The following is a 25,657-nucleotide window of genomic DNA, read 5'->3' as shown; positions in this document are numbered from 1 at the left end:
CGCTGCCAGTGTGTGCTTTCTCGTGGGCAGAATTTTCTACGTCTAGATTGCGAGTCAGGAAAATTGATTAATAAGTATCGGTGACGAACCATTAGAAAGACCACCATTCGGCGATAGGAGGGTATCATGTTCCGTTGAAGAGGTCTGTACTATTGCCTGTGCTTCGCTTGAGTCCAAGGCGAGCTGAGGACCCGGAGTCTCTCCCGCAAGGATGACGTTGGCCGAAGCAGAAGGGATTTCTGTTTTCACATCAGGGGAAGCAGATTCATTGGGCTCTTCGACTTGTTTATGGATCTCCTCGACAACGTGAACGGCTGGTGAAGGAAGCTCTACGTCGACAACGGGAACAGGTAACAACGATACCGTGTCCTCTTCTTGGTTTTCTGACGTCGATTCACCAAGGGATTCAGTATGAACAAGGCTAGGCTCCGTAGCAGCAGGCTCATCGGCAATAGAAGATACATCAATTGCTGGCGTCCCGGTGAGCGAAAGAGTGTCGGACAGACTCTTCCTCCGGAGCTGACGCGGCGGGTGCGGGTGCTTGCTGGGGGCTAAAAGATTCTGCTGCTAATGATTCATCATTCGATAAAGGCTTGTCTTCGGGATCCGAAACTGGAGCGACGTTTTCTGGTTCGACGACAGAGGAAACTTCGGGTGATTGTTGCGTGGCGGACGCCACCTCAGGCTCGGGTGTCGTCTCTATGACTAAAGAGGTGGGCGCCGACAGTGGCTCACTAGAAATTGCCTCAGGGTGGTACTCGTCACCGACCGTGGCGACTTTCTCCTCGACTATTGGGGCTGCAATGTTCCCCACAACTTCGGAATTCGTCGAAGTTTCCGCTGTCTCTTCTGCTGGCGCAGTAGCTCCGATGTCGACAGATTTTTCTCCAACAGCGGCGGCATCCTCTTCAACTGTAGGTAGGGCATCCTTTTCTTTAATCGGTGAAGAGACGAGATCTTCAGCCTGAATAGGAGCGACACTTTGTTCCTCGGGAGCAGGCGCAGACGATTCTTCAGCAGGAGCCACTGCGACATCCGCTACGACGGGCGTGGGGAGCGAAGGTGGCGCTTGTTCTTTCGCTGGGGCCGTCACATTCTCCGCTTGTACAACAAGTGAAGGTTCTTCGGTTACATCTGCAACGTGTTCGACAGGAGCAGCATTTTTTTCCGATTCTACCTCAACGGGTGCGGGTGCCGTGAGCTCTGCCACAGATGGTGCTGCAGACTGCTCGGCGGGTCCTGGTACTGGTTCTTCAACGGGAACGGCAGCTGATTCTGCGGGCGCGACTTCTTCAGTGGGACCAACAACTTTCACCGACTCCTCTTCAACAGGTATCGTCTGCTCTGCCTGTGCTATAACCGGCTCTTCTACAGGTACGGAAGCTAGTCCTTCCTCAGGAATGGCAGTGGATTCCTCAGTAGGTGCGGTAGCTGGCTCTTCAACCGCGAGGGGAGCGGATTTATCAATTGTGCTTGTGACTGGAGCTCCTTCCGGTTCACTCGTAGGTGCAGCCGCTTCCTCTAGAACCGGAGCGGCATCGACAGGCGAGATAACTTCGGGTACAGGTTCTGGTGCAGGGGGCTCTTCCACCTTAAGTGTCCCGCCCTCCAAAATTGGAAGAGGGACCTCAGCTAGTACAGCGACTGCAGGGGTGGATTCCGTCACGGGAGCCTCCTGGACTTTCAATTCCGAGGCGAGGGGTGTTTCGTCAACAGGTGCCATCGCAGGAATAGGGTCAGCGACAGGTGGGGGTGCAGGAGGTTCAGAGGCAGTTTCCAAGGTGGCAGTTTTGTTTGGTGTGGATTCAGGTATGGCGACCCCTTCTGTCGTAGGAGCTACTTTAGATTCATCAGATGGGACTTCGGCAGCCGCTTGAGCCAACACGGCAGTAGCTCCAACAGCGGAGACGACTGCGGCAGTTGCACCAACCCCCGCCCCAGAAACACCACTCTCGGGTTCTCGTTCTTCAGGAATATCCTTCGGTACGTCTACTGACTTCCTTGTAGTCTTCGTCTTAATCTTGTCGCCGTCCTCTTCCTTCAAAATTTCGCCCATCTCGCCAATCTTGGGGGACTTGGGACTGTTGGTGTTCTTCCGCTTAGTAGGTGATTTATTATCACCACTGGTCCAAAAGCTGAACCGCTTCTTCGTTGAAGAGAATGTGCCGGATATATCTGATTTGAATGAAGGTTTAGGAGAGGATGCTCGAGGCCGTTTGCCGGGTGATTCAACAGAAGGTGAAGCATGACTATCTGATGCTGGCGGCAGAGGTGGTGGTGGTGGTTTGCTGAAGGTTTGCTCGAGAACCAGCCATTCAACTCGTTTGCCCTCGATTTCAATGTCGGATAACGACCCCTTCAACTTGCAGATTACAAAGGACGGCCAATCTGACGATATAGGGTCCACCAGTGCGTCGTTCCAAAAGTCTATGAAAGCTTCATCGAGCTGCACAGATGACACGCTGGTCACCTTGGAAGTAGAACTGGTTTCTTCCACCGGCGCCGCTTTATTTATATCGATATTCAGTTCGGGTACATTGCGTCGGGTCGGCGACTTGGATTTCTTGGGTTCCGGCGGAACAGTGACCTCGAGGTCCGAATCCATCAGGGTGGAAGCAAGCGCGGTACCGAGTGGCAGTGATTCTAGGAAACCGGAGGTCGAGAACTGGGCCCAGTCCATGCCGATATGACTTGCGGGGGCTGGCGTTGACGTCGAGGCGGAAACTGATGGCGTGTCAAATGACAGCTTCCCGTTACTGACACCATTTGTGGCTTTAACTTCGTTCAGGGAGATTGATTGCTTTGTCGTCGGTTGAATGAGATTGATTGTTGGTGACTCGGAGGTGGTCCTCTCCATGGGTAGCATGGAGAGAAACCGAATGGTCTCATCAGCGAAAACGTGGCTGGTGGCTGAGTAACCTCCGGGTGAGGAATCATGGCCTTCAGTTGCGACTTGCTTAATCCTATTCCAAAGTTCTACATGGCCCGTTGAGCCGGGCTGTGCTTTAAAAGCATCGGATATCAGTCGAAGGGGATGGTATGAGTTTTGTAGACCGGATGTGGGTAATTCTGTATCTATATGGACATAAAGGGCATCATGTTGTCGTGTTGAGAACCATGGTCGGGGAAGGAGGCCCTCTTCGGTTGAAGGCTTGCCGTAGGGGTACTGTTTCACAAGCTCGGTGAGACGCTTAGGGATCTTATTCTTCACCATTTCTTGCCTGTTATGACTTCGGTAAGAATAAGACACACCGTAGGGGTATTCAACCTACCTGATATTTGACAAGAAAATGTGCTCCATCATTCGTCCAGCGCGCTCCCATCTTGCATAAAAAGAAGACCAGGTATCATTATGCTCTGCGCGCGCGACATCTAGGAGCCACAAACCAAGTAACTTGGATACTTTACTACCGGAAGTGCTATTGGCTTCTGCGTGGGCGGCAAGCGATGAGAAAAGGTCCAATGTAGCAGCTAATAGCTCAAAGTGAGCCGGCGGAAGCTGCGGAACAAGGCTATCCTCAAAGGCCGTGAGAGGATATTGGGAAGAACTCTCGGCATCGAAGAAGTTCTTATACCAAGCTTCCTCTTTGCCGAAAGAGCTACCCTCTAGCTGCAAGTGCCTGAGGCCCCATCTCAAGACCGCCGCGACATCATGAGGCGAGCGTGTAGAGATAATCTCAGATTCAAAGGCTGATGCAGGGGAGGAAAGAGTAGGAGAGAGCGTAGTTATAGGACTTTTGGGAGCCAACGAGTGTATAAAAAGCGAAATGAGTCCTGGTGTAATGTGAGATTAACTAGTGATTATATGACGGGTGTAATATTACAAACTTTTCTGAACTTGAGGGTCGGCCGAATACCAATGAGGGTGCATGAGACCAGGCGTTTCCAAGCCTAACGGATAAATATGAGCAGCTAAATAGATAAAGATGGGAAAATAACTCGCCTCGCGCAATAATGGCCTGAGAACAGGCGCGAACCAATATTAGGGTCTCCAATGGATTTAGTCGACGCCCTCCAATGTCAGACTGTGACAAGAGTATTTGAGAGTTGGGATCTGCCTCGAATACGACACCCAAGGAGCGGTTACTTGCACCATTCTTTGGCCCAGGCAAGTTTAATGAAAGATGGGGAACTTCAGAGGGGGCATATGTCGAGAGTGCCGGGGTAGCAGACTTGGTTCGTAACAGCCCAAAGCCAATTTCCTTCCCCTTTTCCTTGTCCTTCGCCTCGGGTAGCTTGTCCGCTGGTAGTGATACAGTTGGCGAGACAGCCTCGAATTTTCCTTCGAGAAGAGAGGCAGTCGAAGTGCGACGGCCCGCAGATGGCTCCTTGTCGTCCTTCTTACGTCCAAATACCTTGGACAAGAACGAGGGCATGGCTTGTCGATGGGTCGTTAATGGGGATCCCCTGCCGGTTAATTAATAAAAGGAATTTGTACAGTTGTCGCCGTCAAATCCGAAAACGTAAAGAGACAACGAAGACCTTCAACAGTGTCAATGTCGTCGGTCAAGGAAGAAATAGGAAATTCATATTTAATTATGTCCAGAAACCTCATGGCAGGCACGTGCCGAGACCAATCAATTTAAATAAATAAATAACTAGTTTCAACAGTACTACCTATAACCCTCGCTAATTATAATAAGGCCACAGAAGGCCACGGATGTGAGCATACGTTAATATTCGCCAACTTTCCTCAAAGACTTGTTAGTTTTTACTCCATTTTTAAATAGAGCGCTCTCCACCGTTCTGGTATTAGGAGTACGTACCGTATGTATTGCAGTCTCAACCACGTACGGCCATCGCATCAATGTTTAACTTCGTGTGATCCCGCTCTTAGTCCCTTGTCGCAGCGAAGGTGGCGAAACACCCTCCTGGCTGCTTATCTACTGTTCCCTAAGATATCGAAGAATCATTTTTGGTGGATATGCTCCGTGCTACAAGAAGAACCATCCAAGCTGTCTTCGCATTTGGCATGGATACAGCCCGTAGAATGTAGGTTTGGTCTCGGGCGAAAGTCGCAAAACTTTAGTGCAAATATACGAACCTCTCTGCACCCCAAATGGGACGAAGTTGAGGTCTCCAAGGCTTTTGGACAGATTTTCATGGTGGAAACGTTAACCCCTCAACCTGTCTATCATTCCAGGTTACGTTACATCTCTTTGACAATCATCGTCCATCATAGATCTGATATCACCTCTCGACTTCATCTCAGCCTGGAAGGACCTGCAACAGCATTCGTCTGCTCAGTACCATCCTTCATATGCACGTCCTCATCAGGAGGCACTAAATACTCAACATCTTCATACATATGTGGGAAAAGAATCGCCAACATATCATCGATCCTGGAACTTGTAAGCACAAATAGATCGTTTCAGGATGAGCCGTACTTCGATATAAAATCTCCTTTCAGGGCATGATTCTTCTTTGAAGGAGAATCAATGTCTTTATCGCCGCTGGCGACGTCAAAGGAAGAGGCGTTCAGGGTTCCAGCTGAATTCCCTTTGGTATAAAGCGAAAGCCCTCGACGAGCAGCTAAATCAAGGATGTTTCTCTCGACAGTATCTGGAAGACGACAGATGTTAGAAAAGAAAACAAATGCCTTGGAATTTTACCTTCAGCGTAGTAGCAGTAGACTACCAGAGTCATAAACACGTGCCCATAACTAATAGCGGCATAAACGTACCTTCCGTGGGTCGGGTCTGTCCCAAACGATCAATTCGGGCGATTGCTGTGAAAATATCATTACCAATTAGCAGCATTATCTTCTCTGTCACTGAACGTGCCTTGAACTTCGAAGCCGTGGTGTACAACACTCTCCAACAAGAAGACTCTTGATGCACAAGTAATGTTCAATCCTGCGTTTTCTCGCTCACTACATACCAATATGAATCAAGTTGTGACGCCGTGGAGAATAGAAACTTACCCGTGTAAGAGCAAGACACGAATATCAGGATCAGACTTGAACCTCTTTGAGGCGTTGTTACCCTTCGTTCGCCCCTGGTCGATTCGCAGACATTGGATGGCTAACGGTGAAATATGTGAGCTTTTGTGGAAACAAATAGAAGCTTGGTGCTGACCGTTGTCTGTAAGAGCACGTTGCAATACTGAAAAGACAGAAAATCGTCAGCATTGCATTAAGCAATATGAACAACCAAACGAACTGTGTAATGAATCTTCCCACGCGGAAAAGACGATAGACTTGCAGCCAGGGTCATTCTCTTGCAAGTACAGAAGATGTCGGACAAGAGTTTGGATCTTCCTCCCATAGTCGCCATAGCATTCCATGTGTTCGATAGAGTCAAACAGCTCCGGATCTACGCGCCATCGTTAAGACGGTATGAGAAAAGTGCGAAATCACAGGTCAGATACGTACCAATCATGTTGTATTCTATTTTTCGACGAGATTGTGGAACCATCTCGCCATTAACAATTCGGCCTGGTGGAGGATTCTCAGGCCCGTTTACAGCAAACCTTTGCAAGTTCTTCGGGTCGACATGCACTCGGCATACGGGACATGCTTTTCCTTCTCTCCGCTGTAACCAGGCTTTCATGCAGCCTTCGCAAAATACGTGTGCACTGATAGTGAATGTTGGCGTTAACTTGGAGACGAACGTTGTGTCAACATACCAAGCAGTGATAAAGCCACGCTCAAATTCACATCCACACAGAACACACTCATCTTCTATGTCCTTAGCTTCATCTCTGTCCTTGGCAAGGTTGTCGAGGTACCGTTGACGTGCTCGGCTCGTCTTCAGTCTGTCTTCCAGCCGCGCCTTTTCTGCTTCACACTCTTGAACAGCTTCACCAAGGGTCTTCTCCCATGTAACCTGGGTGACAGAATCAGAGATTTCCTGTAGCTGACGGAAATACAGGATTCTCTGATTGAAAGCCTTTCGGAATAAAGCGAGATCAGCATCAAGCTTGTCAAGATTAGCGCCTTTAATGAAGATTGAGAACACGCATGAAGACCCTCGACAGCATAACAAATACCTTGATCTGTGATGAGTCGGCGAACCTCAGCTATGGCATCTTTCAACAGTGCTTTCTCCGGATCTGAATCACGGTTGATCCTAGACATAGCCGCCGTAAGATCCACCAAAATCTGTTCGTCGGAACTAAGAGCCTTCTGTTATATATTGATACCGATTCAAACTTACCGATTTTACCGACCGAGCGTCAAGTTCCTTCAGCAACTTTTTACGCTGTTCAGCTAATTCCTGGTGGAGCACTTCGTGCTCAGGCTGCAATTGAATATCACTTGGCAGTACCGAAGTGTTGTCAGCTGCTGCAGCCACTGCTTTTCCAGCAGTTCTTGTCTGGCGGTGCTTTGCCTCTCTGTCGGAAAAGGTTAGAACAGGGGACAGAAAAATCAGCTAATAACGCTGACCTTGCATCATGTACCGCTAGTAGAGTTCGTTCATTTACAAGGGCTTCCCGGCGATCCGCAAGAAGTGCAGTGTATGCTTGGAGATAAGTCTCTGCCTCTCCTTGATCATCGAGACTACGCTGATATTCTTCACCGTCGGCCTCATTCTCAGAAGCCGACAACCTCTGTGTAAGTAACTTGTGGAGGTGAGTCCTCCATTCCCATAGTAAGACCGATTGAACATTGAGAACATCTTCGATGATTTCATGAAGTTGATCAACCTGTTTTGCTTGTTCAGCTGTCAACGCTGAACAATTACGGATGTACGCACAATGTCACTGGAACGTATCCCCCCTTGCTCCAGGAATGGAAGAGGAATAGTCAGAGTATTTTCGTTTATCCCATGTTTAGTGGCATCCACGTCCAACTGAGCCATTCCGCGATTAGCCTCGTCTTCCGTACCTAGGCAAAGAGAAGATGATTTTCTTTCCAATTATGGCAGACGCCGGGAAGGTGACCTACTTTTCAAAAGGTCGCGTCGCATTTCCTCACAAATTGTATACGCAGCTGACTCTTCTGCAGAGAATGAATCTCCCAAAACGTGGTAGGTGTCACCTTGCAAGAACTTGACGCGATGCAGAACCATACGCGTCTCGCGAAGACGCTGTTGAAGTGCACGGCGCTTTATACCATGTTCTTCTCCAGCAGGTGTATGGGGAAGACCGTCGTCATCTGTGTCCTCGGATGGGGTCCATGATAGCTCTCGTTCTTTCCCTTTTTGACTTGGCAGTTCTGGCTGAGACGCTCTACGGGCAGCTGCTTCCTTTCTTAAGACATCACCTTTAGCATCGTGGTCTGTGATGGCCGATTCTATTTCGTCAATCAACTTGTTGGCCTCTTTTTCGGCGGCTAGAAGGAGCTCCAGTGAGCGATGATAACGGTTGTGATCACCCTCGTCGTGCTGTTTCAGCTGAGCAAGCGTGATAATAGCTTGCACCTGCATTCTGTAATTAATACGGGACATATCGAGGTTGAAACATGAAAAGACCTTCGACTTGAAGTCGTCCATGACGTTTCTCCAATTTTGATCTTGCATGGTCTATCAAGAATTGCGTTAGGAGAGAGTAAAACTTGAAAGTGAACAGCTAACATGTAAAACCTCCTCGATGGTCTTCAAGGCACCTGGTTTAAATAGTTTGTCGTTCTGGCGCTGAAGCTGTCCGACCTGGGCACAATATTAAATCTTATCTCCCATTGCTGCTGTAGACATACTTGGGGATGGGTACATATTCCTCGAAGTCGGCGAAGTGAGGACCGTAGAACAGTCCCGTCTGTTTCCCAGCCGGCTGATGCCGCCACGCCACGAGCATCAAGACCGAGCTCCTGTAGAACAGCTTCAAGAGTTTGATCATAAACCTATCTCAACGTGAGACTGAGATGGTTCGAGGAAAGATCGACCGGGCTCACATGGCGTTCAATACGACCCATCTCAATGCTAACAAGATAGCGGGTTTGTTGTGGTATAGTCAACTCAGCTTCTAATGTTGACTTCATGGTTCTTAAAATGATGGTGAGGGAAAGGAACCTGGGGGCGGAGCAGGCGTACCTGATCGTGTAATGACGGAAAAAGTCAGCTAGTTCTCCGGCATAGGGAGGCTGTATAAGACGATTCCATAAACGCGGAGATCCAACAGCATTGTCGACACGAAGGAATCTGATAGTCAGTTAGCTCCTGTTTATACAAGTGGAGTATAAGGGTACCTAAGAACATGTATCAAATCTTGGACCTGAGTACGAGCAGGAGTACCCGATACAGCAAATGAGGATAGCCGGGGAATAAGTGAAACCATGTCTCTGTGAAACAACGATGAGTGAACAGAGAGAAATCTAAAGGCACAAAATCGTACTCCGTTTTTCCCCCTCCAACCATCTGTACTTCGTCCATGACGACTCGTTGCCACTCACACATTACCAAGGGGCTACGTGGTCGCTCAACGTTGGAGTAAACCACGTCCGTACGCCTAGGTCTAAGAGGTGCCGCCCGAGCGACGTTGAAATCAGTCTTCAAGACGTTATACGTAGTGACCACAATGTCGAAAGTGTTGACCCATGTGCACCAATCCATGATGTCGTCCGTGGGTTCTAGTGCTTGTCCTTTTTTGCTGCGTTTCTGATTGATTTTGTTTCTCCTAGCGCGTTCCTCTTCAACTTGAGTAGTGGTGATAGGGACAGGGACCTTGGACCATCCGTCGTACACAAGTACTTTCAGGGTAGGTGCATGAGTAGCAAGCTCGTCGATCCACTGGGATGCAAGTGCTGGAGGGGTAACTATAAGGGTCGTCTGTATTTGGCGTCAAAATCGAAAATAAACGGGATTAGAAAGTACGCCTCGCCTTGATCGCCCTCACTTCGAGCCTTGCTATAGGGTCCCATCTAATTTGTTGAGCCGGGTTTCGGTCCGGCGGAGCAGGATTCAAAAGAATCAATGAGATAATTTCCAAAGTTTTCCCTAGACCTTAAAGATGACGTTGTAAGACAGTGTGACGAGTACAGGTTTGGAACCCATACCTGGTTCTTCTGCTAGAATGCCGCCGAATACAGGTTCGGACTCTTCTGCTGTTTCAGAAGTGGGAAGGACTTGCCCAGTCAAGCGATTAAACTGAAAAGATACGTCGCCTGCTTGAATAGTCTCCCAAGAGGAATATTCGGATGTATTGGCTGAAATTATCTCTCCAGAAGAAGTGACCGTCTTGCCTTCTCGCTCTAAAAGCCAGGCGACGCTTCGCCGCTGAAAGGGCAGTAGGGTTGGAAGCAGCTCAGCAGGCTGCATAGCCTCTATTGCGCGCTTATACGGAAGAGTAGGGGCAGGTCCAAGGATTGAATAAAAAAAGGGAATAGACACTACACCCTGGAATGTCGACGGTGGAGGCTTGGGATACGCAAAACGCAAGAGCTGTCTTTGAGCCGACTCCAGAAGTTCGATTGTTTTCCTGGTCAGGCCCTTAGAACCCCCAAATGGATCAAATATGCGTGGGGTAAGTATAGAAACAGTCGCATCCACATGCAGCCGAAAAGGAAGGTCCTTCGAGTCGCAAACGTCGGAGGGTAAGACGGTGAGTCTAAGAGAGGCATTTATAGAAACCCGCCCAAATGTCTTCAAGGTATCCGCCAACTCGAGGATGTCAGTCTTGAACGAATGGGGATCAGCATCTTGAGTGGCTTGGACTGTGGGCAACATAAATAGCCATCCTTCGCCATCTTCTTGATATTCTTCAGAGACGCCTATAAACTTGTCGTGATATTTAGTGATGAACACACGTCCCAGATCTAACGCCCGAGGCTCCTGCTCTCCAAGGCCTTGCAGGACGTCACGCAGTTCGTCTTCTTCACTAATCCATTCAGCATCATCACTGAAATGATCCTTCAAAGGGTGAGCTGGATAATCGGTCGTATATTGCATATCAAAGGTGTGGCGAAAGATAGGAGTATGCGTGTTTCCTTCTAAAGGTGGCATGTAGGAGCGAATAGTGGGGTAAACAAGGACTTGTTCGTCATTCTCCCTGTCAGAACCTGGTACCAGCTTTCGTCGCTTAGGATTCGGAGACTTGAAGAGGGTATCCTGAGCGGTCCGTTTCTTGCCCTTACCGGGGATTGGGGGAGGCGCGTCTGACAGCTCTGCAAGGAGCCTCAGGAGATGACTAACATTCAAGGCAGGTCTAAACGAGCCATGACCAAGATAGTGTCGACTAGTAGCCCGCAGGAAGAGGGAATGGGAGGAAGTCCCTGTATCCCGCATTATGAGAAGGAAAAAGGTAACAACACATGAGTCATTTCGGGAGCGCGACGCGCACGCGCAGAGTCGCGTGGCATTATTCTCACGCCACGGTTCAATAGGGGCCACTGTTTCTGGCATTTATTGTGCTCGTACTGTACTACAAAGTTGCGCTACACAAGTACCAAGGCATTCTTACCTACTTCTAGATAGACGCTTTACCCCTCGGCTCATAGGGGAGAAGCATCGCCAGGGCTCCCGCGAAAAGGATGAGCGCGCCTGCAATGTACACAGGAACTGAGGTTGCAATGTCTGCATACAAAGCAATGATCGGGGCCTGGCGAGAACTATTAGCATGACAAAAGAAAAGGGAATGAACGAAAACGCACGATGACACCAAAGACGCGAGTAGCTGTAGACACCAAGCCATTTCCCGTACCGCGGTGTTTAGCAGGGAATATCTCAGCGGAAACTGCGTACAGGACACCATACATGATCTACTGGCCTCAGCTCCTAATCAGATACTGGCGTTCGATTGCAACTCACGTTACTATTGAACACATATCCGCAGTTCCATCCGAGCAGAGCATTAGAGTTCCGCGCGGTGGTACTCGCGAAAAGAAAGGCGCCGGTGAGCCCTGTCTTTCGCGAGGGGTCGTTGAATAATGAAAGAAGCGTCAAAAAAACAGACCACTCGCCCGATGAGATCGCCAAAGTGCCTCGACGCCCAATGTGTGGCAGCTCTACAGCCCACCCAGCAAGGAAAGCTCCGGGAATGCCAATAACGCTAAGTATGAATTGCTATAAGACAGTTAGTATTGTTGGTGGCGAGATAAAACCGGAAATGAATTTACGTTTCTGTAAGTAATGAAAAGCGACCCATCTCCGAAGTCTGCTCCGCGGCTTGTCAACCTAGAAGCGAATGTGTTAAGAAAGCCTGCTGTAGAAAGAAAGATATCGTACAGGTATGGAAGAAAACTGTTGTAGAGGGTTGAAGCGAGTCCAATGATTCCTGTCAACCGTAAGCCTGTCGCCTGGAAGTTGCTATGGATAGTATATACCCCAGAGTGCGATCAGAAGCGTCGTTGATATCGCCACCTTTCGCGTACTAAACAAAGCCTTCACGTGCTCAAGCCCATAGACGGAAGTACGACTGAGCATGGGCCTCTTTGCACTCCCCGGCTTCAGTTCTGCTGCCTGATTTAGCTGTTCTACGCTGAGACCGGTCGAAGTAGAGTTGTACTTGGCGACTTTGTGAATAACGGAAACCGCTTCAGCATCTCTTCCAATGCCTACAAGGAAGCGCGGACTTTCAACGAGAGTGAACAAAAAGAAGCGAAGGCACCACAGTAACAACGTAATCCCTCCTAGTGTGAACAGGAGATAGCGCCACCCCATATTTTGGGAACGCTCACACACAGAAGCATCTTCTGGGCAAGAATAATTCGCGATAAGCGGCCATGCAAGCTGTCGAAAAGAAGTCAGGTGCAAATAAAGCCGAAGCGAAGGCACAAACGCACAAGGCTGCAAAGCAATTGTCCCAAAGACCACCAGACAGACATCACGGTAAGCAGGTATTGATGAGTGCCAGGAACGAGATCTGCCGCAGGCGGATAAGTCTAATCGCCCATTCAAAGAACTTTGCACGGTTTACCGAGGAACACAGCCGAATCTACAGGCATATTACCTTAAAGAAAACATTTGAGAGATTTGTGATACGCTGATGGACGCTTTCACTTACCCCCTACGCCCACACCGACAACTGCTAGTAGAGAGGCAAGAGTGATAAAATTGGGAGACCCCCCAGCTGAGAGCCCGAAAACTCCAGCTATGAGCAAAGTCAGATTGAATGACCACCTAGCTCTTCAGGTTAACAGTGTTGACGACGGAGACGAAATCATCGGATGCCGTACCTTCTTCCCCATATATCACAACCTACACTCCAAACAATCGCACCCACTAATAGACCGATGTTTGCAGCTAAAGTAAGGAGGGGGCCGTTGAACTTGAACTCCGCGGTGACCTGCGTCAAAATGAGACCAGTGATAAGCTACGGTATCCATTTTGCATCAGTCGATTTTGGACAGCTGAATGATGATATAGCAACTGACCGGCCAGACACTATCACTGCATGGGTATGTTAATATCTGCAACCATATAGCATCCAAGAAACTCACGCAAACCAGCCAAAACCAGCGCAGATGAAGAGATGAATCTGATACTTGCCCATACCTGTGACAATCAGTTAGACTTCCACGAACACTAGAATTCTGGTATATACTAACCGATCTCTTGAATCGCATTGTTCAGCACGCGAGCTTTCGCCTGATAGACGGGGTCTACAGTTCCATCCTCATACATGTCGTCCAGAGCGATCTTCGCCACATTGCCAGACGCAGACTCTGAGACATCAACGATTTCCGACTGGGCATCCATTCTCGAGTGCATGAGAGCGTAGCTTCCGGTGGACTATCTAACATGGAATTTTGATGTCCCTTCCCTTTATACCAGTCGCCGAACCGGGGTTCGGGTGAAGTTCGGACGAAGTTGGGATTGCACGATGAGCAAAGAAGTGTTAAAATTACGTTCAAATCAGAAGGACGGAAATAATGCAGCACACCGATCATGATGTCGGCCGACTGGGTAAATGTGTAAGTCATATCCCTCCCTCTGCCAATCACACTTTTGCGCTTTGTAGACACCAAGACCAAAATGGACGGAAATCCCCCGACCATTTGTATGTGGTGATCAACGGGAAGTCTGATTCAAGCTGCTCTCCACTGGGAGAGAAAATCCGCACGACTTGAAGTCCGGGTCGTACCGCTTCTTCAGAAACATGGAGACGAGCATGGGCATACACTGAAAGCGAATATGATGAGCATTGAAAACGGCTAAACCGACGCAAATTACTGACCTTTCTTCCCAGGCTCAGCCAATTTTAAATCTTCTACCCATGAGTGATCGTCCAGCGTTAATGTCACCTGCGCTACTTTGCCGGAAGATATCATTTTGATAGGAATTGTTTTCCGAGGGAGATATAAAGGGAACGCATCGTGAAAGGACTCGAGTAACACAGATTTGGTAGAAAGGTGGAGCTCCCTATATATACGGAAATACTCAGAACGGATCAAGTCCTCGCTCATCAGTCCATCCTCCAATAGCTTCTGCAGGAAGCCTTCAGCTTTGGGTAGACCGAGGAGTCTACACATCGGTACGACCCAAGGCATACCGTTAGGTTTCAAGAGGTCTGATCCCGATGCGAATAGTGAAGGATCATTTGTAGGAGTGACACGGAATCGAAGTTGGCCTGCCGTTGCGGGTAGGTCTGAGTGGGTCCAATAATAATAATATCCAGCAGTTTGGTTGGGGAAAGCTAAGGAAGTCCTGCGGCCCCCGGGCCAATAATACCGAAAACGATATCCCAAGGGCCCGTCTGACACCCTGCCGGAGAGGTCACGGAAGTCGGACTCCGTCAGGGCTTTGGGGTTGAGTGTTTGGATAGGTGGAAGTGGAAGGCTGTGGTATTGAATACATAGTGGAGAGGTCGGTATACGGTAGTGACCAATGGGTCGGCGGAGAAGACGAAAGGACATTGGAGACCAAATTCTACAGCGGAGATTGTTCTCAACCAGTTCCATTAAACGAAGGGCACACTTACTAGAAATTCGGCGAGGGAAAAAGACTGGTGATATGCCAATGTTTATTGCAAGGTTGACGTTGGCGCCTCGTAATGTATTGCCAATGTAGAATTTATGAAAGAATTCACCACCACCACAATGATAGGAAAAAAGTAATGACGCCCTTTTGATGACATAATGCTGTGCTGAAGGATTACTTACACAATTCCTCCCTTTACCTTTACTCATTATCGACTTGCTGAAAAGCTTCATCCCTTGGTTTACTTTCAGTGAAAACCAGTTACTTGTGCTTTTATGGAATCAGGGAAGTTGCAAGCTGTGGTGTCAGAGGAAAGGAACCCTCGGGGAATACCGAAAGCACCATTCATCGTTCGTACCAAGTCTGTTTGCACTTCTAGCGCTGTCTCAATTATCTTCAGGCAGATGTAGAGGAATATGTTGGAGGATCGGACGGGGATATTGAAGGCCCACTCAAAGCGTTCCAAGATGCTATGGCGTGCGCTTGCAATTCCTCCTCTTGGTTGGGAGTTGGTCATTGATGAGATGCGTTACAGGAAGTACCGGTACATGGACGATAACCTAGCACAACGGCGGAGAGGATTAGAGGAGAAGATTCCTGATTACAAGAAGACGTTGGATATGGTGGAATATCTGCAGGAGAGACGCGTACGAGCCCCGTTTATCAAGATTATACCTATACTAACCAATTGTTGGACACAGGAGGGAAAGGGAAAGGCATCGGAAAGTGATGATCTGGATGATGACTTGGACGATGAGGCTGATGATTCGTCTTCAAAACCGATACGGACCACCTTCGAACTGAACGAGACGCTGTATGCCGAAGCAGAACTTGAGGAGACGGATACAGTCTATCTATGGCTCGGAGTGCGTTGTGTTATCACCTCATAGAAAAAATTTTCCTGAAATGTCTTCCAGGCTAATGTTATGCTGTCATACAAAATACCAGAAGCCATCGCTCTACTAAAATCTAAACTCGAAGCTGCCGAGACGAGTCTTCAAAATACGATTGAAGACCTGGAATTTATTAGAGAACAGCTGACGATAATGGAAGTGAATACCGCACGTGTATATAACTGGGATGTGAAGCGACGACGGGAGCGAAGAGAGAAGGAGGCGTTAGTGGGATCGAGCGGTACAACTAAAGGCGACAGTGGCTAGATGACTTCTGAATGCGATTTCTTTGCTGATTATTCCCTATAATTTTGCAATTAGCTTTCCGAACGGTCAATCAAGCCAGAGGTGCCAAAATTGCTGCCTAATTGAACAAGACAACGAAAATTCGCCAGTCGAGAGTTGTATTCAGACTGCAGAACAAATCGATTAGAATGCTGGCTGCTATAGTCAGCTAGACGACGACGAGAGAATTTTCTGTGGAAGCGCCGTCGATTGCATTTCTCCAGACGTGCCATGCTCAAGCACAGACAGTCGCTGTCCTGATGGCTCTGTTAATAAGTCTATCAAATCTAGGGTGTAGCACTAGGTATATCGTATCGCGATCGTCCAAACTTCTTTCTTTCCTCAACACTAGTATCGTAGATGGATGCCCCCTGGAAAGCTTATATCAAGTCTTCCACCATCAAGGAAATGACAGTCTGCTTCAACATTTCGACCAAATCCGACCGCATCCGTTTCAGCACCTTCAGGCTGACACCATACGCCGGGGGAATCCACGGAAGAACATGACCATGACAATAGTGTGGGTCGGTACTTTCTTTCGTCTTCTTCTGGGCCTTCAAACTCCATAGTTGATTACAGCACCAGCACATCTTGCGGCTCAACCCGATGCAGTTATCGAGCTGCGAAAGCAGCTACACGAACTAATGATTAGGGATATGATATTCAAAATGAACACAATACGCACCTGAGCAGCATCGTCGTCGAAATGGTGTCGCGCCTGTAATCGATCCACCTGTCTCTGAGTCGTAGTCGCGAGTTGGAGGCACATGAGCGCAGCCTCAGGGTGTATGGACCCAGTGACGTTTTGGGCCTTCAACCATCCTCTCCGGCGCTTGTACCATCCTTCTTTGGTATCCACGGCAATGAACGACCGTAGTACGAGGTCCAGAGACACATCGTGCATCTCCAAAATCGAGTCGTCCGTCGTGAGGTAGTATACTTCCAACTTGGGTTTCACCTGGGCAGGAAGCCGGCTAGCATACCACTGGTGAATCACGTAGAGCACGGAGGCAGACGCTCGGTAGCCGCAGATGTGGTTCAGATAGTTGATAACGAGGGTATGTAAGCACATGGGGATGGGGTATGACTGGTGCGCGGCGGTGTCATTAGGATCTGTAATGGAAGCGTAAGCTGGAAAAGTGAATTCAGAATAAGTTGAATGACTCACCAATGCGTTGTGCGTGGGTGTAACAGGACGCTAAGGGGGGAGCCAATGACGACGCGACGAAAACAGGTAGAAATTCATCCGCGGAAAATACCTCTCTGATAATAGATATCGTGGATATGCATGACATCCCCATGCTGGTCTGCGTCTCGCCGGATTGGTTCTCGTCTTTGAGCACTTTCACAGTCTCGCATAACAATTTGCCCATCTCATTAATCCACTTGGCCAAGTTTGCATTCGACACAATGACGCGACCGGTCTTCCCCACACGGACCCCAGGTATGCTTTTCTCTATTCTTTCGGCTTCGGCTTTGCCTATAACTTTTGTTATACCTCCCTCTGGGAGTAGGAACTGATCTATCGCATGGTCTGCCTTCCATCTTTTGAAAATCCCGCGGAAGCCTTTATATCGCCGAGAGAATATCGCGTCCGAGGCAACAATTCTCTGCAAGAGTTCGCTTGGGTGGTGATCTAAGGTGCGTTCGAGGAGGGGCCAGGCGGATTCAAACTTCGATTCGAGGAGTGGTGATAAGAAATGATCTAGAGAGAGTGGCTTGGGATGAGGTGCTGGATTTCTGAGGAAATTTGAGAGGGGGATGAGAATGGAGGTTCTAGACGACATACAGTTGAGGTGCCTCCTCTTCCTTGTCGACGTCCATCGCTTCAACAAGAGTACTTTCTATGGCGAACGTGTTAAATAAGCACTAGTTGCCATATGAGAAGATACTCACCACTCGCACTGGACGAATCTGATTGGGTAGCCGCCGATTCATCGATGACTGTACCCACAACGCATTAACGTCGTAGTGAGATGTGTGGAGCCGATGAACAAATACCTGATTTCGAGGCTGACACCACCAACCGAATCCTCCGATCCGCGGTGAGGGAGCCAGTGACTGCAACCGACCGATCCACAGTACTAGAAACATCTGCCATAGCAGTGTAGAACATTCTGCGCTGGTCTGCTTCTGTCACCTTGGGTCGTAGTCTGTAGTCGAGTTCGCGACCAGCAAATCTCCAGTGCTCGAGAGCTGCGAGGAGTGAGGTTAGGCAAGTGATGTCGCGCCTAGTGAAGAAGTACGATTCGATCTCAATCTCGGACATGATGGGTGGCGGATGCAGAGAAGCCCAGAATGACAGGGTGGTAGTTGAAAAGGGATGTTCAAGCTTGTGCCACTGACGCGACGGTCATGTGCCGACCTGGGACGGGCACCCATTGTTGTGTCATGCTGGTCTGTGCATACGAAAACAAAGAAAGAAAATACCTAAATCAGAAGGCCGAATAGATAAAGCGAATTGTGAGCGGGCTGAACGTACCGATGAATAGGAGGGTCTGCTGATGGTCGTGGAAATGAATAAGAAGAGAGCTTGGAAAATAAAACCTGAAACAAGGCGTGAGACTGTTGGATATCATGATCACAGACTGATCTGGGGTGATGACACCGTATTGAGAGAATCCACCTACTTCTGCAGAAGGTCAACGCATATCACTCGAAGCCTTGAAGAACAAATGAGGGCGGGTACAGTTTACGAACCACAGGTCAGACTAATACGGAGTGCGGGCCATTCAAGTCTCGACGAAGCCATCAAAACCTGGATTTTGTGTTCAAGTCTATTCAACTCGAGTTTTGTAAGAGCAAAACCACGCGAGATAGTTGTGGCTGACTATCTGTGTATGAAAACCATGGATTCCAAAGGTAGAGATGTCAAATATCCAAGGGTAGAACATATGGTGCTGGACAACCATTAACGCAAAGAAGGAAGAGATGGAAAGTAACTCGCCAATAATATACATAAAAACAAGAACTATGATACGCCTCCCCCACCTTGCACCGAGCCGCCGCCAGTTGGTGTCGTCGCCGCCGTCGCCGTCGTTGTCGTTGTCGTCTGGCGATTTGCTGAAGACGTAGTCGGTCCGCCCTGCTCAATGCCCTGCCCACTCCCACTACTAGACGAAGCTGACGGCGCCGGTATTCCTGTCTGAGTGATTCCCCCTTCTACGGCATTATTGTTGTTGTTGTTGTTGCTCTTCCCTACAGTTCCCCCCACCGCTCCTCCTACCACCGCCCCAATCACCACAATGACCGCAATGACGATGATAATAATCCCCTTCCGCGTGCGCCAGAAGGGTATCCGGCGCAAAGGCGCGCTAGATTCGGCGCTAAGCGGCAAGTGCTCTTTTGAAGTCGGGGGCCCGCTCTGGCTTTCAGGATCCGGATCAGAGTCGCTGCGTACAGGGGGCGTACGGTTAGGTCGTAAAATATCTGGATTGTAGCCTTCCTGTATACCAGACATTAGAAACGTGTTCCGCTAATGAGGAACCGAATGCATACCTGCAGCTGGGCCTTTGTCGCTGCCGGGGCCTCAGCGAGGAGAGCCTGGTCGTACCCACTCATTCGTGATTAATTCAGGCAGGCGCTTCAGCTGATTTTATCGTTGTCGACCGTGAGGAATCAAGTTTAGGGCAAACAAATTTCATGGATAGCTGTACTCCTTAAGCGCCAATTGATCTCAGGGTCCATTCAGTCCGTTGACTGGTTTCATTTTTGATCTGAACTGGTTCGTTCCGCATTGGGCCTGCCTTTTTCCCATTCTCCTTCATGAAGGAAATTTTGCATCTCTTCAACGCTTATAGTAGACCATATTACCAGCATATTCATCCCCGACTTTTGCTATCCGTTCACCATTCATTCTTTTTCTCGTACGTTCGCGTTTCATCTTGTCATAATTAAACGAATTCATTTTCACCGCTTTCGTACAAAAACGGTTAGAAAGCAGTCGCAAGACGTCGTACTAGGGGCCCGGAGAGTTATCACCGAACCTCTTGGCCACTATCACAAAAAAGCATCGCATATTACCTCTTCAAATCGAGCTCCGAAGTTTTCTTCCCAGCTCTTGGTAACGTCTCTCTTTTCAGAGTCTTTACCATTCCAGCTTCTATATAACTCTCTACACGCACATTCCTCAGGTATTGATAATGATCGACAATCTGTCCAGTCATTTGTCAGTTCGAAACGCCTTGCCTGATTGATTTACGTTGTGATCCTTGATGCTAATCAGACCAGCTGCAGCACTGCAGCACTGAGGAATTCTAGCTGCATATTGACCCATGGTAACAGAAAATGCTTCGACTCGTGGTACGATGGCAGTCAGATCTCTCAATCGGAGACAACTCCTGACGTATACAAAACGCATGGGAGGAATGTGCGGCACAGCCTAAACAAATCTAGGCACGAGCCCTCATGAGCTACTTACAGCATGCTTCCGTCAAACAGATCTGATTTACTTTATATGCGACATAGGGACAGTGGCGATCTTTCGCTCTCCCCCCACATCCAAGTAACATGTTGCGCGACTTGGCAGTGTTTCTATCTGTTCTAGCCTTGCAGAACTTGAGGGGGGCAAGGGCGCAGAGCGAGGCGACCTGTACTGACTCTGCGTACTCATGGGTGAGTGGGCCGTTATCCTTGATGGTACCACGAATGACGACTGATCTTTGATGTAGTCGTTCAATTCGCTAAAACAAAGTCCTTGCGATATAGGAAGAGCATTGGGTGGTGTATGTACCACTGGTACGGTTTGCTATCCACGACATCGTCGAGAACTTTTTTCTCAAAAAAATCCTTTTTTGACAGATTTCACAATCCAGGCCCTTCCGTCGGGGTACCACTATTCGGGTGTAGGCGCCATATACACGTCCGACTGTGTCTGCAATACCGTGTACTATTCCCTCCTGGACGTATGTGCTGCTTGCCAAGGTGGTTCCGTCTCAGTGTGAGTTCTCTTCGTGATTCCTTCAGGATCAAGAATTAACTGTGGCGCATATAGTTGGAATGAATGGGACGCTAATTGCACAACAACGTACCAGACGTACGCTTGCCTATTCTAATCCGAGAACAAGAATAACCTCTTTGCTCACTTACAGGTTCCCAGAAAATATACCCGACGGTACTGCAGTACCACACTATGCTTATCAAGCCCTTTTACCAAATGGCACGTTCGACTTTGCTAGTGCTGTAACCGACACGGGCTCTGAGGCAACACACATCGCGTCTAGTAGCGCTTCCTCGACTAGCGGTTCTACCTCGCGTTCCGCATCTGCTTCTGGCACCTCCGCCCCTGCAGCAACCTCTGGATCAAGCTCCAGTGGAAGTAGCAACACTGGCGCGATCGTCGGTGGGGTTGTGGGAGGTGTTGTAGGCCTCGCGTTAATCGCTGGTCTCATCTTCTTCTTAGTCCGCCGTCGTCGTCGTCGTCGGCCTGCCGTCGCTGCGACTACTGGTCCCATTGGGGGTGATATTCCCCCTCCCGCGCCTTCTTTAGTGGGCCAGAACCTTTCTGGATCGGCATATGCGCCTACTACTACAACATATGATAAAATTTATGTGAGTCCGGTATTGTTGAAGGTTTGCCATCGAGCTCAGATTGCGTAGGACCCTAATGACCCTTCCACTTTTCCTACCGTCCAAAATGGCTTACCGTATGGCCAGCAACAAGCTCCGGGAGGATATCCTCAACCTTATGCCCCACATTCGCCATCATCTCCCGACTCGAATATGACTCCTAATAGGTTCTCACCGGCACAGACTACCAGTCCACCACCGTCGTCGGCATACCGTGGTGCACCAGAGGTTTGATTTGGTGCAGTATCACTGGCAGGTAGATGAGGTGTTGGATGACTCTTTCGCTGATTAAATAATTGTCGTACCTACGCGTATATTTTTTTATTCTTTTCAAGTTGGCGAGTTTAGTCATTCAACATTCCATTGACTCTGAAATTCGACCTCATTCTGTGTTTAACTGAGGTAACCTTCCAGTTGCAATGTATGAATCTTTCGAAGGAATATTTAGCTGCTGGACCATTTTTGTGGCCTACTGTTCGGTGTGTGTTGAGTCCGAGAAACCCATTTCGAAGCACGTGAATGACATGGTGGTGGACGCGATGTTGACGCGCTTCTTCATTTGGTACTATCACTTTCTACCGATATGTTTCAGCTAAGATAAAGTTACCTGCCCCTTTCGACCTACATCAGCAACGCACATGGCATATTAGGACTTAGACGCTTCATTGGCACTCAGGGATAGCAGGTACCATCGGCGTCTTCAAACTTTTGGGTGGTCGCGCTGCTTCTTTCTTCTTCTGAGGGAATAAGTCAGTCTTTTCGCTTCTTGTGTATAGCTGAATTTATTGTGCAGTTTGAATCAATAAATATGACTCTTTGTGGCCGAATGTGAATCTGCCTTACAAGATGTCCGATATCCTGAAGTCGATTTCTTATCGAACATCAACGGCTATCTGGTCGGTATGATGCCCCTCCTTTGCATAGGACAGGTATTTCATGCTATGGCTATCTTTCTGACCTATCATCACTTGATGCAACCTTTTTCGTAGGCCCCATTTAGGATCCTGCCACCACGAGAGGCTGGACTGCTTCGCCTTGCGGACCTAGCGTGACTGCGATAGCATTCAAGTGGTAGTTTGGTTCCTGTGTCCACTCTTCGAAATATGATCCGTGTGACATGGGTGCAGTTTACTTGTCTTATGAGTATTCTTACATCTGAAGAACCATCCTGAGTCTTCACTGAGTATGTAGATATTGCGGCACGAGAGATTCATCCCGGAAAGATAAACGTTGTCTGGGTATACGCTTTAGTGCGGTGACTGTCATCAACCCACCCCCGCAACTTTTATCTGAAATGTGTTGGTCTAGATCATTTATGCTAAGTTAAGTACAGTTTGCTTGTGAGCGCAGCCAATGTTCGGATGCCTACACAATCAACTGAATGGATTTCATAATGTGACTATTTCCGGGGTGAATTGTGCCCGTGCTTACGTTCTTTTAAGTTAGCTAATAAACCCCGATAGCTATGTATAAAGAGAAGCCACAAAGCCTCACATCGATAACTAACCTGCAATCAGAGGATGGATTCGAAGTCGATTATCGTCGATGTCTCTGAATCCCCGTCCAATCATGTCACCCAAATTACTCTGGATGACATGTATAAGGACGAGTCCGTGGATGTGGTGTACCAGGCGAAGTCTCGTGTGCTGAACAAGGCAATTCAAGAGATCGGTAGGTCAACTTGCCATGATTCCTTGATTTTTATTTTGACAATCGTTGTAGGTATGGGCAAGTACCAGAAACAGCTGTTCATCTGCGCGGGTTTCGGTTGGTTTGCGTACGTCTCTAAAGTATCATGAGACGGCAGATCCTGACTCCAGCGTGTAGTGACAGTGTCTGGCCAGTTCGTTGCGGGATTAGCTCGTATATTCCGGAACTGACTGATGGGGGAACTATAGCTTGCCATCGCCCTCATTCTGACGCAGACTAGCGCAGAGTTCAACTTTAACGGCCCATACCTTACTTTGGCTGCCAACGTTGGACTACTGGTGGGTCCCGCCATATGGAGCGTGGGGTGTGATACGTGGGGAAGAAAGTGCGGTGCTCGAACGTCTTTGTCTTCGCCATCACTCTGACGTGCAGCAATAGATGGCCGTTCAACCTCACTCTTCTCATAGCCGGAGTATTCGGAACTGCCGCTGGTGGTTCGCCTGATTTCGTTACTCTTGCGTGCTTATTGGCCATCGTTTGCGTCGGCGTTGGCGGTAAGGGCTAAACTTCGCACTGAGCGTGGACTCATTGACAAAATCTCTAGGTAACCTTCCCGTGGACTCTGCGGTATTCCTAGGTATGACTATGCCTAATTGTCCACCTTCATACTTATCAAGACGATGGTAGATCTCGTTCCCGGTACTCACCAATATCTTCTCACCCTCATAAACGTCTGGTGGTCTGTGGGTTCCTTGCTTGGCAGCCTTGTGCGTTATGCATCTTTCCATCTGTCAGTATTACCAACTGCCCACATTTTCAGCTTGCATGGCCTCTCATAGCCGACTATTCCTGTCCCGAGGATGCCTCAGTTTGTGATCGTGCGGATAATATGGGGTGGCGCTACCTTCTATTCACCCTAGGAGGAGTAACTCTTCTGTTTTGGTTTCTGCGTCTCTTTTACTTCGATCTTCTCGAAAGTCCCCGCTTTCTTATAAGCGTCGGAAAGGACGCTGAGGCTGTTTCCATCATTCATAAAATTGCTAAATATAACGGAACGACGACCGATTTGACTGTCGAGCATCTCAATGAGGCAGCAGAAAAGGCGGCAAACTTAGGCATACCTATAATTCCCCGGACCGCTACCTTTGGACTGCAGCATGTAAAGGGTCTCTTCAGCACAACAAAAATGGCAGTTTCTACCACCCTTTTGATCGCGCTCTGGGGTAGGTGGTCTTTCTTACTTGGAGACGAAGGCTCACCGTTTATAGCAATCATCGGACTCGCATATAATCTCTATAATTGTTTCTTGCCATATCTGTATGATTTTCTCCTTCATGCGGTACATACTCTTATGTCTGGTCGGCTTCAGTCTAACGACCCGCGGAATTGACTTCGGAGACGGATCGCTTTACATCACATATAGAAATGTGATTTTCTTTTCACCGCGTATCTTCTCCAATACCGGCGCTGATCATGTTTTATGTAAAGCAATTCATTCTCAGTGTTATCGGCATCGTTGGAGCCCTGGTTGCAGGATGGACTGTCGAGGTATCCGGCATCGGTCGTAAAGGCACTTTGGCAATCTCAATGGGCGAGTAGATGTCTTCTTGATATTGTTTCTGTTTTTTCATGCCCTCATCGTGCAAAATAGGGCTCACTGGTATCTTTTTATTGGCAAGTACCACTTCTCGTAGTTCTAATGCATTGCTGGGATGGAATTGCGGATATAATTTCAGTATCAATGTAAGGTTATTTAATTCTTGTATGGACATTCGAAACTGAGAAGAATTTCAGATGATGTGGGGAGTTATGTACGCCTTTTCGGCCGAGATATTCCCTGCTCCACACCGTGGCACTGGCAATGGTTTGGTTAATGTGGCTACTGCTGCATTTGGTGTTCTTGTAAGGCTTTCCTGTCTTTCAGTTCTCTTCGACTTGTTCTGAATTCTAATGTAGGCACCTATCGTTGCTCTATACGCGAACCTTTCCACATCTGTCCCTGTGTACATATCAGGCACGCTCTTTGTTTTCTCGGGATTTTTGGCGTTGTTCCTTCCCTACGAGCCCTATGGTAAAGCATCAATATAGGGATTGGTTACACTGGAAAACTATACTACCTAGGCATACATCGAACTTTATTAAAGGCAAATCCAATTTATTCTTTTCCTTGGATGAGGCGTGACCGATATACCTTTTGACTTCTGACCGCGTGACTCGACTGTTATATGGTCGCGCCGACGTGTGATCCTGGTTCTCCGATACCTTGGGTGCCTGCGAGACATCATGATAAAATGCGCTTCATCTATCGGTAATCGGTGACTAAACTTCTAGGTTACCGGTACTTCGGCAAGCACGAATCTCGCGTCGGCTCAACCGGCAGGCAAATTCTCCTTGCATTTCACTACGACGTCAACTCCAACCGTTAGATATAGTACGTATCGGTGAATCTGACTATAACTTATTGTA

The 25,657-nt window shown here is 48.4% G+C and overlaps 9 protein-coding genes across 9 annotated transcripts; 3 read left to right on the top strand and 6 right to left on the bottom strand.

Annotated features, from left to right (window-relative positions):
• Positions 1–226: 226 nt before the first annotated feature.
• Positions 227–4,505, bottom strand: EV420DRAFT_981829 (uncharacterized protein). Its single transcript, XM_060484249.1, has 4 exons — positions 3,944–4,505; positions 3,829–3,891; positions 3,273–3,774; positions 227–3,221 (listed from the first exon to the last, which is right to left on the bottom strand). The coding sequence occupies exons 1-4, from the start codon at positions 4,374–4,376 to the stop codon at positions 464–466; spliced, it is 3,756 nt and encodes a 1,251-aa protein (XP_060325374.1). The 5' UTR covers positions 4,377–4,505; the 3' UTR covers positions 227–463.
• Positions 4,506–5,203: 698 nt separating this feature from the next.
• On the bottom strand, positions 5,204–11,162 carry EV420DRAFT_1648543 (SNF2 family N-terminal domain-containing protein; the record flags this gene model as incomplete). Its single annotated transcript, XM_060478186.1, has 23 exons — positions 5,204–5,342; positions 5,388–5,562; positions 5,613–5,633; positions 5,684–5,728; positions 5,775–5,872; positions 5,924–6,023; positions 6,078–6,104; positions 6,162–6,314; positions 6,374–6,937; positions 6,991–7,102; positions 7,158–7,335; positions 7,388–7,647; positions 7,698–7,828; positions 7,889–8,363; positions 8,415–8,465; positions 8,517–8,591; positions 8,639–8,782; positions 8,834–8,924; positions 8,973–9,080; positions 9,128–9,220; positions 9,274–9,707; positions 9,775–9,881; positions 9,935–11,162. The coding sequence occupies 23 exons, from the start codon at positions 11,160–11,162 to the stop codon at positions 5,204–5,206; spliced, it is 4,809 nt and encodes a 1,602-aa protein (XP_060325373.1).
• A 181-nt stretch (positions 11,163–11,343) lies between these two features.
• Positions 11,344–13,586, bottom strand: EV420DRAFT_1648542 (MFS general substrate transporter; the record flags this gene model as incomplete). Its single annotated transcript, XM_060478185.1, has 13 exons — positions 11,344–11,475; positions 11,528–11,635; positions 11,685–11,939; positions 11,993–12,050; positions 12,102–12,150; positions 12,200–12,605; positions 12,659–12,738; positions 12,793–12,825; positions 12,880–12,995; positions 13,052–13,188; positions 13,250–13,265; positions 13,316–13,370; positions 13,424–13,586. 13 exons carry the CDS (start codon positions 13,584–13,586, stop codon positions 11,344–11,346), a joined length of 1,608 nt encoding a protein of 535 aa, XP_060325372.1.
• A 229-nt stretch (positions 13,587–13,815) lies between these two features.
• On the bottom strand, positions 13,816–14,731 carry EV420DRAFT_1648541 (uncharacterized protein; the record flags this gene model as incomplete). The annotated part of the gene is made up of 2 exons (XM_060478184.1): positions 13,816–13,997; positions 14,053–14,731. 2 exons carry the CDS (start codon positions 14,729–14,731, stop codon positions 13,816–13,818), a joined length of 861 nt encoding a protein of 286 aa, XP_060325371.1.
• Positions 14,732–14,972: 241 nt separating this feature from the next.
• On the top strand, positions 14,973–15,955 carry EV420DRAFT_1314342 (Prefoldin subunit-domain-containing protein; the record flags this gene model as incomplete). Its single annotated transcript, XM_060468629.1, has 5 exons — positions 14,973–15,145; positions 15,196–15,272; positions 15,331–15,442; positions 15,497–15,661; positions 15,713–15,955. Exons 1-5 carry the CDS (start codon positions 15,071–15,073, stop codon positions 15,953–15,955), a joined length of 672 nt encoding a protein of 223 aa, XP_060325370.1. The 5' UTR covers positions 14,973–15,070.
• A 111-nt stretch (positions 15,956–16,066) lies between these two features.
• EV420DRAFT_981420 (uncharacterized protein) lies at positions 16,067–17,961 on the bottom strand. Its single transcript, XM_060484248.1, has 5 exons — positions 17,870–17,961; positions 17,763–17,817; positions 17,142–17,713; positions 16,659–17,086; positions 16,067–16,605 (listed from the first exon to the last, which is right to left on the bottom strand). The coding sequence occupies exons 2-5, from the start codon at positions 17,795–17,797 to the stop codon at positions 16,354–16,356; spliced, it is 1,287 nt and encodes a 428-aa protein (XP_060325369.1). The 5' UTR covers positions 17,798–17,817; positions 17,870–17,961; the 3' UTR covers positions 16,067–16,353.
• A 766-nt stretch (positions 17,962–18,727) lies between these two features.
• Positions 18,728–19,692, bottom strand: EV420DRAFT_1573062 (uncharacterized protein). Its single transcript, XM_060474372.1, has 3 exons — positions 19,472–19,692; positions 18,921–19,418; positions 18,728–18,873 (listed from the first exon to the last, which is right to left on the bottom strand). The coding sequence occupies exons 1-2, from the start codon at positions 19,532–19,534 to the stop codon at positions 18,945–18,947; spliced, it is 537 nt and encodes a 178-aa protein (XP_060325368.1). The 5' UTR covers positions 19,535–19,692; the 3' UTR covers positions 18,728–18,873; positions 18,921–18,944.
• Positions 19,693–20,297: 605 nt separating this feature from the next.
• Positions 20,298–21,868, top strand: EV420DRAFT_981383 (uncharacterized protein). Its single transcript, XM_060484247.1, has 7 exons — positions 20,298–20,342; positions 20,396–20,587; positions 20,644–20,710; positions 20,774–20,912; positions 20,967–21,008; positions 21,064–21,523; positions 21,572–21,868. The coding sequence occupies exons 2-7, from the start codon at positions 20,483–20,485 to the stop codon at positions 21,773–21,775; spliced, it is 1,017 nt and encodes a 338-aa protein (XP_060325367.1). The 5' UTR covers positions 20,298–20,342; positions 20,396–20,482; the 3' UTR covers positions 21,776–21,868.
• Positions 21,869–22,892: 1,024 nt separating this feature from the next.
• EV420DRAFT_1573057 (MFS general substrate transporter) lies at positions 22,893–25,358 on the top strand. Its single transcript, XM_060474371.1, has 15 exons — positions 22,893–22,951; positions 23,005–23,212; positions 23,264–23,318; positions 23,369–23,384; positions 23,440–23,576; positions 23,630–23,745; positions 23,796–23,828; positions 23,879–23,958; positions 24,012–24,414; positions 24,460–24,508; positions 24,561–24,618; positions 24,680–24,782; positions 24,843–24,934; positions 24,986–25,093; positions 25,148–25,358. Exons 2-15 carry the CDS (start codon positions 23,062–23,064, stop codon positions 25,277–25,279), a joined length of 1,533 nt encoding a protein of 510 aa, XP_060325366.1. The 5' UTR covers positions 22,893–22,951; positions 23,005–23,061; the 3' UTR covers positions 25,280–25,358.
• Positions 25,359–25,657: the final 299 nt, after the last annotated feature.

This window comes from Desarmillaria tabescens, assembly GCF_030435595.1.
Source record: "Desarmillaria tabescens strain CCBAS 213 chromosome Unknown EV420scaffold_51, whole genome shotgun sequence".
Taxonomy (NCBI): domain Eukaryota; kingdom Fungi; phylum Basidiomycota; class Agaricomycetes; order Agaricales; family Physalacriaceae; genus Desarmillaria; species Desarmillaria tabescens.
This window is presented reverse-complemented; position numbering and strand designations above follow the sequence as displayed.

Excerpts from the sequence above, each read along its gene's own strand:
- EV420DRAFT_981829 (XM_060484249.1), bottom strand. The coding sequence starts at position 4,376 with ATGCCCTCGTTCTTGTCCAAGGTATTTGGACGTAAGAAGGACGACAAG. Across the intron at positions 3,892-3,943 it reads TCAGGCCATTATTGCGCGAG|GCTTGGAAACGCCTGGTCTC; the intron begins GCGAGTTATTTT and ends TTTATCCGTTAG. Across the intron at positions 3,775-3,828 it reads CGACCCTCAAGTTCAGAAAA|GACTCATTTCGCTTTTTATA; the intron begins GTTTGTAATATT and ends ACATTACACCAG.
- EV420DRAFT_981420 (XM_060484248.1), bottom strand. The coding sequence starts at position 17,797 with ATGGACGTCGACAAGGAAGAGGAGGCACCTCAACT. Across the intron at positions 17,714-17,762 it reads GAAGAGGAGGCACCTCAACT|AAATCCAGCACCTCATCCCA; the intron begins GTATGTCGTCTA and ends AAATTTCCTCAG. Across the intron at positions 17,087-17,141 it reads CACCCACGCACAACGCATTG|ATCCTAATGACACCGCCGCG; the intron begins GTGAGTCATTCA and ends CTTCCATTACAG.
- EV420DRAFT_1573062 (XM_060474372.1), bottom strand. The coding sequence starts at position 19,534 with ATGAGTGGGTACGACCAGGCTCTCCTCGCTGAGGCCCCGGCAGCGACA. Across the intron at positions 19,419-19,471 it reads CGACAAAGGCCCAGCTGCAG|GAAGGCTACAATCCAGATAT; the intron begins GTATGCATTCGG and ends TCTGGTATACAG.
- EV420DRAFT_981383 (XM_060484247.1), top strand. The coding sequence starts at position 20,483 with ATGTTGCGCGACTTGGCAGTGTTTCTATCTGTTCTAGCCTTGCAGAAC. Across the intron at positions 21,009-21,063 it reads TGCACAACAACGTACCAGAC|GTTCCCAGAAAATATACCCG; the intron begins GTACGCTTGCCT and ends GCTCACTTACAG. Across the intron at positions 21,524-21,571 it reads CAACATATGATAAAATTTAT|GACCCTAATGACCCTTCCAC; the intron begins GTGAGTCCGGTA and ends CAGATTGCGTAG.
- EV420DRAFT_1573057 (XM_060474371.1), top strand. The coding sequence starts at position 23,062 with ATGGATTCGAAGTCGATTATCGTCGATGTCTCTGAATCCCCGTCCAAT. Across the intron at positions 23,829-23,878 it reads GGACTCTGCGGTATTCCTAG|ATCTCGTTCCCGGTACTCAC; the intron begins GTATGACTATGC and ends AGACGATGGTAG. Across the intron at positions 25,094-25,147 it reads CTGCTGCATTTGGTGTTCTT|GCACCTATCGTTGCTCTATA; the intron begins GTAAGGCTTTCC and ends ATTCTAATGTAG.